This window comes from Buceros rhinoceros, unplaced genomic scaffold (assembly GCF_000710305.1).
Source record: "Buceros rhinoceros silvestris isolate BGI_N320 unplaced genomic scaffold, ASM71030v1 scaffold35118, whole genome shotgun sequence".
Taxonomy (NCBI): Eukaryota; Metazoa; Chordata; class Aves; order Bucerotiformes; family Bucerotidae; genus Buceros; species Buceros rhinoceros.
This window is the reverse complement of record NW_010429198.1, coordinates 13855-24768: the sequence shown is the minus strand read 5'-3', so window position 1 is coordinate 24768 and position 10914 is coordinate 13855. Positions and strand designations below refer to the sequence as shown.

Sequence of the window (10914 nt, the reverse complement as noted above, 5' to 3'; positions counted from 1 at the left end):
GTCCCACTGCCAGAGGGAGAGTCAGAGCAGAGAGAAGGGAGAGATTGTTGCTGCTGAGGGTGGGGAGAGCCTGGCCCAGGCTGCCCCGAGAGGTGGGAGCAGCCCCATCGCTGGCCCCATCCCAGGTCATTTGGCCCTTGGGGCTCTGAGCCCCCTGCTCTGGGTGCAGGTGTCCCTGCTCTGGGTGCAGGTGTCCCTGCTCCCTGCAAGGGTTGGACTGGGGGAGCTCTTGTTCTCTTCCCACCCAAAGCATTCTATGTGTCTGTGATTGAAGGTGAAAGGAGAGGTGGGCAGAGCAGGGCTGTGCACTGTGCAGGCACTGTGCGACGTGCAAGGTTATACAGGCAGATTTTCTTCAGTCTGAAACAAACACTGTTTCTGGTCCTTTTTGCCAGAGCCTCTGGCAGTGTCTGGGGTGACTGTTCTGGGCCTCCCGCATCCATCAGTTCACACCTCCCTCCATCTGCAGCACCACGTTTGCAGCGCAGCGACGCTCGGACGAGGACTTCGCTGCCAGATCGCTTCCATCCAGACTCAGAGCGGCTCAGATCCACCCTCACTCACCAGTCCCCACGCCGTTTCCTAATACCCCTCAGTCGACACCCAAGGGCTTACGAAATCACACGTAATGTGTTAGGGCTCTCCTAGATGCTGGTTTCCCCTGAGCAGGTCTGGAGGATGAGCCTCAGCCCGTGGTGTTGTGGGGAGCGTGGTGCTGTGGGAGCACCAAGCCGAGGTTTGCAGCCTCTCCCCTCCCCAGTCCCTGTCCAGTCCTCAGGGCCGGGCTGCCCCATGGGCCCTGCTGGCTGTCAGAGCCCTTTTTTAGGCTCCCTGCGTCTGGACCGCTTGGCGTCAGGCTACTGATGTTACTCAACACTTCTCTTCCCCACTCTGCTGCGATAGGGAGTACATAATCCTCACAACACCCTTTCAAGGGGGTGAAAGGCTGTTATCTCCTCTCAGCGTTGGAGGCACAGAGAATAAAAACCCATGTTTCAAAAAGCCGCTGGTTTTGACTTGCTGCAGGCAGCAGCAGAGCAGGATTCACGTGCTCCACGTGCACAGCTCCAGATCAGTGTATTTGTTTTATGCAGCAAAAAGGTTCAGGTCTCGTAGTCAGAAGCTGGGATTATCCTGGTGGGAAATCGCTGCCCAGCGTCGGGGGTCTCTTCAGGCCAGCAGAGATGGAACAGGATTTGGATGTAAATTGTACACCCAGGCTGCAGTTTTTAACCGTGGGGGAAAGCTCTCCCTGCACCCCGTCCCTCCTGCTTCCCAGCTCTGTCCGTTGCCCTCTCTGGTGAGGTCTGTGGTCCTTCGAGGTGCCCATGGGCAGATTTTCCTGGAGAAAGGCTTTTTATAGCAGCTCTTCTGAAGCAGTTTGACAGCTGTCAGGAAACACCAGGCTGCTTATCACCAGCACGAACCCTCCTGATACCGCGGGTGCGGCGCTGCACGATGAAGGCCAGGATCTATTAATACAGCAGGAAGTGGCTGAGAGGGCAGAGGGCACGTGGTGGGTTTTCTGGGAGGAAGGAAAGGCCCAGCAGTGCCGCCCTTGTCGTTGGGAGCTCCTAGTATGGTCTGTGATGTGGAGAGCATGACCGAGGCAGGGGTGCACAAATGAGGGATTGGGAAACTTGTGCGGTGATGGCTGCAGTACACAGGCGTAAGGAGTAAAGGAAATCCTCATCTCTGGGAGCCTAATCTAATCTTTTAGATTTTGAGAACAGAAGAAGCCAGCCGGGCGAGGACATTGACTTCTTCCTTGTGTTGAAAGTCTCCCTTCATTATTTTTCCGGTTTGTGGCATTCTCACTCTAAAGCATCACTTCCTAAAACATTCCTGTGATGCAGGGCACTGCCCTTAGCTCTTTGTCCCTGTGCCTCAGTTTCCCGAGTGCCATCCCCCAGCGGATGCACCGTGACCACTCTAGAGCCAAAGCCGATTCTCACACCCGGCCTCACCTCTGGGCACTTTTTGTCCCCCTTGCAGGGCAGGATCAGAGGCTGTGGCCCCGGGCCCTTTCCAGCCACGGCGAGCACAAACCGCCTTCCAATTCACTATTTTGCAAAGCCCACATGGACCTCAGAGAGGGGAGAAGACAAACAAAACACTTCCTATAGCAAATTTTTCCAAGCCTGAGGTCGTTGGTTAAGTGCAAATAGTCACTCTAGTTTGCCGGCTGCCTCACACACGAGGCGGTGGGATGCCGGAGAAGCTGGAGCGCAGAAAGTTAAAAAACTTAATAATTATTTCTGGCTTGTCGAGGCAAGGGAGAGGTGCCAGAAGCACTTATGGTTTGGAAGGATGGGAGCTAACCCCTAAACCCAGCTGGTGGGAAGGACTGTCCCATTACCCGTGAGCAAGGAAACCACTCTGTGAGGCTCCCACACTGGAAGACACACCAGAGGAAAAGAGAACTTTCCAGTGCTGCCATGTGGTGAGAGTGTCATTTGGGGTCCAAATTTATGATGGCTGGGAAGGCTTTGCAGACGGATGCTGAGGAGCCACCCCGGAGCAGCCTGGCCTCTCCTGTTGGCTTAGGAAGCGACGGCAGACGGGGTGCCGAAAGCACAGCAAGGGTCTTCCGGAGTGAGAAGAGGGCGAATCCTCTCCCACCCCCTGAGCAAACCTCCGGCCACAAGGGGTTCAGGAGAACACGCAGTCGTGTGGGGAGCCATCCTGTCCAGTGCCTGGTTTTTTTACACCTTCTGCTGAAGCCTCTGGTGCTGAGGGCTGTCGGAGACAGCTACTCCTCCAGTCAGACCAGTCTGGCAGCCCCTGGGCCGTTTTGCTTGGAAAATGAGAAATTTCTGTCGAGGTTGTGGAGAGCCGGTTTCTTGGACAGCCCGAAGTGTGGCGTTAGCGTGTGCGTGCAGGCTGACGTTTCGGACAGTGACTTTGTCAGAGCGCGTTTCCTAAGTGGTAGGAGACAGGCTCAAAAGCTGAAGAGAAGGTGCTAAGCCAGGCTGATAAGATAAAGAGCTGGTGAGCTGGGAAGGCAGGATGGTGTCACAGATAAGAGAGAGACTGGCTGGGGAATCGGGGTGTCTGACTTCTTTCCTTGCTGTCCTTTCGGCACAGCTGGGGAGCTCTGGTTACCCTCTTCCTTATTTCGACTGCAAGATTGGCATGGCCAGGACATTGTCTTTTGTGCCCCATTCTGCTGCACTAACGCAGCATCAGCCACCAGGGAGGCTGGGGTGGTGCTGTTACGATGCAAGTTGTCAAAGCAGAGTGAGCAGGTCCACGGGGCAGCTGTAGATGTGCCAAAGAACCCCTCAGTTCCTTAGCGAGACTGTCTTCTCCTGAGACGTTGTCACCCCAAGTCTTGATCTGGCTCGTTTTGAAGAGTCCTTATTGCTGTCTCGTTACTGAAAGGGTCCAGGTTAAAGTAACCCTCCAAACCAGAGCGTGACTCTGCACAACCTGGAGTCCCTCTGCCCGGAGGAGATGGAGAGATGGGGAATAGCCCAGGTCCAGATCCACAGGCTGGGTGCCCTGAATGGCCCCTTGAACCAGCCTCTTTCTCTCCATCAGCTGCAGAGGAAGAAGATTACACTCCGTAGCCTCGAGGCCTGTTGGTAGCCCAAGGCTCTGAAGGCTGAAGGTCTTTGGGAGTACCCCAAGGATCCTGCAGCCTGGACAGAGCAGATCCCTGGGTCAGGACCTTGTGCTGGCTCGGTTGTGCTCAGGTGGCTCCACACTGAAGTCACTGGGTGTTTTACTCTGTCTTTGCTTTCCCTCTCCAGAGGAGTTCCTCTCCAGCCTCGATCACTATGAAATTGCGTTCCCCATCCAAGTGGACCGAAACGGGGACTTCCTCACCTTTGACGTGAGAAGCCAGCTGAAGCAACGTCCTCGGCGCAGCCTGGGCTCCTTGCCCTACGAGCCGTCTGAGCAGCAGGTCTTCTACAAGGTCTCTGCCCATCGAACCCAGTTCCTCCTCAACCTGACACTGCACTCCAACCTGCTGGCTGAGCACTTCACTGTCGAATACTGGAAGCGAGACGGCGTGGACTGGCAACACGATTTCCACGAGGACTGCCACTACGCGGGCCACTTGCAGGACCAGTACCTGAACTCCAAGGTTGCCATCAGCAACTGCAATGGACTGGTGAGTCTGTGTTTGGCGCTGCCAAGAGCTGCCCTTAAAGCAGAGCCAGTTGCAGCTTCTTCGATCTTCGCTGTGGAAGTGCCACCCAGTTTGGGTCCCAACAGGCGGGTCCATGGCAGTGGGGAAGGCGCAGGGTTGGGGTCAAGCCGGAATATTGCACATTGGCATCAAAAGTCAGCGGAGGATGAAGGCAGCCACGTCTCTTCGTTACATCTGCAGGGGTTCCTGATCTGTGTTTTGCTTGTAGTCCAGTTTCCACCAAAGTCAGTGGGCGTTTTCCCACTGGTTCTAACTGGAATGGGATAATCCAGGCTGTAGACCGTTACTCTGGCTCTCACAGAACTCTCCCCTCCACTTCCAGCAGCAACAGCAAAAGATACGTTTTGCATGTGCTGGCGAGGAAGAAGGGCAGGAGGGCAGGAGTTTCCCAGCACAGCTGGCATTGTCAAAAAGCACAGTCACATCCTGCAGATACATTCCTGGGGTTCCCAGACACTTCTGTCCAGATTTCAGGGGCTAAAAATGTGTCTTCTGGGGGAAAAAACCTGAAATAATGGGGTTTTCAGTCTGAAAAAGAAAATATCAAGGTGACATTCCTGAAAAACAGCAAGGCTGCTGCAGGGAGGGTGAGTGAGGGGTTTTGCAAGTCCTCACAGCTACAACTAGACGTCGTGGTCTTAAATATCAGCAAGAAAGCTTAATGGCAGACATCAGTGGTAAGAATAGCTGAGCTCCGGGCTAGATTGCTTGGAGAGTACGTGGCCCCTACGTTGTTGGAGATCTTTAAGAAGAGGCCAGACAAATGCCTCTCAAAAATACTCCAGGTATGATTCATTAGCTCTTCCAGCACTGGGAACACTCTAAGGACTTCCATCCTGATTTTTCTCTGATTTTTCTGATATTTCTGGCTCACGAAGCACATTTCATGACCTGCCAGATGGAGAGCTGAGGCAAACATACCCCATTAGTGAATCCAGGGATGATGGCTCCCTTGGAGGGGTAACACGTCGAAGAAAGGCTCTGGAGGCCAGATTCATATTTATGCTGCGGCCACACCTCTTCGCAGTGTTCTGGCAGCGTGGAAGAGCTTCCAAATGGGAATGAATTCACATTTGATTTATTGCTGAACTACAGTGCCAGAACAGTGCTGCGGGTTATTAACAGAAATGAGAATCTGACTCGTTATACCATAGAGTCTAACGTTTCTAGCTCACAGCCAAAAATCAGAGCTGCCTAAACCCTGGGTTCCGTGGTTAGCCCTTTGTTTCGGGCTGGGAACTCTGCTGAAGCCCTGGACGATCCAATGGTGCGCCCAAAAGCACGGAAGGGTGAGCTGGATGCTGCTGGCTTGGAAGGGAGCTGGCACTCGCCCGCCATCCCACCACAGAGGGCAGCATGTCCAGGGCGAGCAGTGGCCCAGCAGCGCTTGTGCTGGGATAACTGAGTCCACTGGCTGAGTTTAGCTCTGGAGAGATACCAGGGGTGTCTGGAGGAAAATGCAGCCAGGCACAAAGAGGGACAAAGGGTCATCCAACAACCTCTCCTCTTCCTGAACTCTGTCCTTCTGCCCTTGAGAGCTACAGGCATCAGCAATGAGGGATGAGAAGCTCTTCTGGGTTAGTGAGGACAATAGGGTCAGGAATTTGGACAAGAGGAGCCTGGCATCTGTTTAGCTGGCAGAGCAGGGGCTGTATTTGCCACCAGAGGTGACCTGTTGCAGAGCTCTGGTTGATCAGTAACCACCGATCCACCGCGGCATTGGTCTGCTCTGGAGGGGACAGGTAGGGACAGAAGAGGGTCTGCAGCTACTGAGGTCTCAAGATTCGGGTTTGTGCTGCCACGTGTCAAGGGGGGACGGCACATGGTGACCCACCTTTGACTCACTGGTGATGCAAAGGGGATTTTGCATTGTTGAATGGCTCAGGCAGGGATCAGGTGCTGATTACGGCTGCGCTGTGCATGACGAGCAGGGAAAGGGATCGTGTCCACGCAGACATCCACTACAAAGCTGTGAAAGCATGTAACAAGCCCCACACCGTCCTCCTGTGCTCAGACTCCCACATCCCTGAGCAATTTCTGTGTCTGCGAGGTGTACCGCTGTAACCCGCTTTATTCTCACGCACCACGAGGTAACTCACACCTTGCGACAGCCCAGCTTTGGGCTGCCAGTACTGGGGCACACACCCATCAACTCATCTTCCCGGCCGTCACCCCAGCCTGAGGGCAGGCGCGCAGGGTGTCCCACCCCACACATCTCCCGCGGAGGACGCGCTGTGCCGTGCTTCAGGCTGAGCAGGGCCAAAGTCTCCCACCCAGGCTTAAGCTGTCAGAAGCAAAGGGCCAAAATGGTCCATGTTGCAAACGATGCAGAGCTGTGAACTGCCAGCAGAGCCAAGCGCGAAGCGGATGGAGCCTGCAGGGAGCAGCCCGGGCAGCTTCGCCTCAGCCTGGCCAGGGGCTGAAGTCCCTGTGTTAAGCAGAGCCGTGTTTCATCCCACTGGCTGCATGAGATCCCAAGGAGCCGTGTCCTATCATCAAAAAATCAGTGAGGAGAAGACAGCTTCAGGGGGGAAATGCCCCTCTTAGCTCTTGTGTCAAAGGACACTTTCAAGGCCAGGTTTTCACCCTGTTCCAGTGTCTGTGCTGAAGTTGTGCTTTCACCTAAAGAGCCCTCCTGAAGTCCGCAGGAACAGTAAACTCTCGGAAGCAGGCAGATGGCCCCGCTGCGGAGGCCAGCGTCGAGCTGCTCGTGTGTGACACGCACGAGGAGGTGGAGCAGCTGAGCTGCAGCGTGTGGCAGGGCTCTGCCGAAGCGTGGTTATAAGCTAAGAGCAAAACCCATCCCTGCTCTGCGGATGACCTGGGTGAATCATAGACAGGATATCCAGCTGAGTTCCCCCACAAACCACAGAGATCTCTCCAAGGGCTCCTCACCGCTCCTTTTAACAGGCTTGTGTCACGTCCAGCACCCGGACCTCAGAGTTTGGTCTTTGGGGTCAGCGGTGGGGCAGTCCTCAGGCTCAGGCGGCGGAGCCTCCTGCCTCTCAAGCTCTGCAGAGGCTCCGGCTTTGAGTAAGAACAGCCCTTTCCTAGCGGTGCATAGTTTTGGGGCAGAAAGTGTTCTCCCCTCCTGCTGCTCTGCCCCAAGCCAGAGGTGACCTCCTTCTCCCCATCCCACAAAGCCGGCAGCCAGCTGGCTTCGCAGGCCGACACTCGGCTTTCCGCCGGAGCCCTCGCCAGGCTAACCTCACAGTACCTCGCTTGTGTTTGAAAAGGTGGAGCTGAGCCAAGAGCAACAGAGCCCGGTGCAGGAGGAAATCCCCCGGCACTCTGGAGATGGGGACTTCACTGTGCACACACTGCCCCGATTCAGCTTTCGTGGCAGGGAAGGAGAAGGGGAAGAGACCTATTAGGGAGGCCGTGTCCACCCCGGAGAGGCTCTCCCCCACAAAGGGCCAGCAATAACGTGGTTACACAAGGGGTGTCTTCCACACATGGGCCTCGGGCTATTTTACAGAGACCTGCCTGTCCTGGCAGACCAGTTCTCCTGTTCCCCCTGCACCGGGGAGCTGGCAAAGTGCTGTGACGTCCAAAGGACAACAGCGTTACGGAGCTGATGGCAGGACGGCAGCGTCTGCACCCAGAGCCATCCTTGCGCCCAGGGAGCAGGAGGACAGCCAGGTAACAGGGCTCTTAGAATTTTGGGCTTCTGCTGCTGTTTGACCAACATCAGGCGTGTTTCTGTGCCTTGGCTGCTTGCTGGTGAAGTTCAGCCGCCAGCACACCCACGTTTCACAGCATTCAGTGCCAGGGGTCGGTACAGCGATGGAGCTTCTACTTCTACCGTGTTGGGCTGCCAGAAACTTAGTCACAGTTCGGGTGACAATCAGGTTCCTTGGACCTTTCAGGTGGAGGGGAAGCTTGCTGCGAGGGTGGGACCAGCTGCAGAGGAGAGCTCCTGCAGGTGCCTGGTGGGTTTGGCTGCTCATCCTGCTGGGCTCTGCTCCTGCCCGGTTGTCACCGTCTTATGAGGGGGTCTGGGCCCACAGCTGAGATTTGGTCAGTCAAAGAATAAAACAAGGAAGATTGCCAAAGCCTCTGAGCATCTCCTCTCCTCTGTGCCCGAGTTTCCCAGCTGGTGGTAGTAGTCCTGAGCTGCTTCCAAAGGTTCTCTGGTGAGGTTGAGAAGTACAGGAGGCAGATCTCGCTGTGGGGCCGTGCTGCTCGGTGAAGGGACGGTGTTTAGGATCCCCCAGACAGCTCTCCGTTAGACTGAGTGGGTGGAATAGGAAACAACTCATTCATAATTGTGCAAGGAGAGACTGTGATTTCCAGAGGACTTTAGTGAACACAGATGTCCCAAGGCATCCACAACCATCTGGCTTGGTTTTCCCTGCTCATGGTTCATGCAGTTCAGCGTTTGTGCGTAAATGGAGGATTCCTTCACGTTCTCAAAAGTATTTGTCAGTCCTCAGAAATTTGGTGGTTATTCATCAGAAAGCTGGTTACGAGAAGCCACTAGGGTGTCACCCAGTTCTCTCTCTACCTCTTTTACTGCTTTCTGTCTCCCTCCTTCCACAGCACGGGGTGATCGTCGCAGATGAGGAGGAATATTTCATTGAACCGCTGAGCCCGGGAGCCAACATCAGCACAGGGAGCGAGGGCAAGGGCAGCCCCCACGTCGTGTACAAGCGATCGTCTCTCCAGTACCCACACATGGATGCAGCCTGCGGCGTGCTAGGTATCCGTACCCACCGCACATCCTCGGTCCATCCCAGTGCAGGCTGGGAAAGTCCTGGTAAACCAGGCTTTGAAGGTCTGCACTGCTCTGTGTGACAAAGAAACAAATTTATCTCCTGCGTTCAGGACAGTTTTCTGTATTTACTTGTACCCATGTTAAAGGTTTCTGGTGGCCTGGTCCTTGGGAAGCTCAGCTTTGGGAACTCTCTTCTTTGCAGCGGGGCTTTTAAATTTGTAAATAGAGTGTGGAATAGGAGAGAAAAAACTGCCAGAAAAAAACTGCCTCTTATTGTTCTTAAGAAAATTCCTCCCAGATTTGGCCAATTGACAAGGCATTGAGAAATCAGAGCGCACGCATGCTCAGCAGAGGCTCGTCCGTGGGTTTTGGTCACTGAAGATTGTGTCCAGGGTGAGATACATCTGGTGCTGTTAGAGACCAGGTGGCAGGGAGTGGGATCTGGTTCATCACAGTGTTCGTGGAGAAGGGCAATTGCACATCTACCCCGGTTTTATCCTTACAGCCCTTAGACTTCCTAAAGGGCTCACACAGGTCTGCCCTGGCCTCTGCCCACCAGCCTGAGCCCACCCCGTCCTCGCCAGCGGGGAGTCTGTCCCAGAGCCTGGCTGAAATCCCCAGTCCTTGTGAGTGAGTAGTTTCTGCATCTACCCCAAGTGGTGCCTGCACCCAGGACACTGCTCCCGCAGTTTACAGAGGCTTCTCCTCAGTTTACAGAGGCTTCTGGCATGAGAGGAGCTGCCACCCCTGCAGCGGGACCAGGATTTTTAAGGATTGGAGTTTTAAGCATTTTTTTTAAAGGGTTTTTTTAAGGATTGGAGTTTATGGATGCAGAAGCTGTTCCCAGTTGCTCCTGGCAGGTTTCTCTGTCACTTTGGATGTTCATTTAGTGCTCCAGTGGTGATGCTTGACCAGATGAGGAGTCACTGCTGGAAGAGATAGAGCCTCTGGGGATGCCGGGGCACTGCCAGCATCTCGGGACACAACCCATGCTTCCCTGGCCTGGATCCTCCCGTCCCGGCTCCCAAAGTCAAATTGGACAAAGCACCAGCAGACTCCCCTTCTGCTGACTCTTTGCCACATTCCCCAGCTCCCAGACAAAAGTCAGCCTGTTCCTAATTGCTTTTTGGAAAGTGAAGGCCATGCAGTGGGAGCCACAGGCCAAACACGGTTCAGAACAACCACAGTGCAACTGGCCCCAGCAAAGCCGCCCCGTCCCCTCACCCCACGGGCTGGACCCATCCTGCCCTGCCCAGCCTAGCCTGGCCCCAAGCACCCCCCTGCGCTCCCTGCAATCAGCCGGAGGGGCTGGAGCTGGTAGCTGTGATCTGCCCGTCTCCCCAGTCTTGCTGGATGTTTGGTGACCAGCATCAGAGCAGAGGAGGGGGGTTAAGCAGGCTCTCGTGACCGGGCAGCAGAGGGGCTGTAACCTCCCAGTCAGCTCTCCCGCCCTGGGGTGGTCTTCAGGCTGTGGGTTTGGAGCTGATGGCCCTGCTGGGGACACCTCTAGGGACACGTCAGTAGCACCTAAAGCCTGGAGGAAAGTCCTGCAAACCTGCTGCTGCTTTGGAGGCTGCAGCCATTTCTGTGGAGTAAAAGCCAAGTCGTAAATTCAGGTCCTGGCAGGAAAAGGGAAGAGGAAATGATCTGCTGTGGCTTTATGTTCAGATTATGTCTGAAAATTTCTAAATCCACATTGCTCTTCCCTGCGACAGGGCAAGGGCAGGGCTGTGGAGGAGGCAGTGATGTGCGTGGGGCTGCTGCAGCAGAACGGCACTCAGCTCTGCCTGCAGCCCGGGCAGGAGGGCAGGAGGATGCCAACGGGGCCTCAGGAGCACGGGGACAGCCCTGGGCTGCAGTAGCAAGAGCTCAGCAGATCCGGCCGGTGGCGGTGGGGGCATGAGGTTAATGGCAGGAGTCGATGATCTTAATGGTCTTTTCCAACCTAAACAATTCTGTGATTTTAAGAGCAATGGAGCTGGGGCAGGGTCTGGAGCACAATGCGCTGAGGAGCGGCTGCGGGACCTTGGGGGGATGA

The 10914-nt window shown here is 55.2% G+C and overlaps 1 protein-coding gene across 1 annotated transcript in view; it reads left to right on the top strand.

Annotated features, from left to right (window-relative positions):
• Nucleotides 1-10914, top strand: part of LOC104499102 (A disintegrin and metalloproteinase with thrombospondin motifs 10-like) — a 25136-nt gene that overhangs the window by 412 nt on the left and 13810 nt on the right. Inside the window, exons 2-3 of the mRNA XM_010142564.1 lie at nt 3756-4120; nt 8702-8861. Of these exons, the coding sequence (XP_010140866.1) occupies nt 3756-4120; nt 8702-8861 (525 nt within the window). The remainder of the gene's footprint in view (nt 1-3755; nt 4121-8701; nt 8862-10914) is intronic.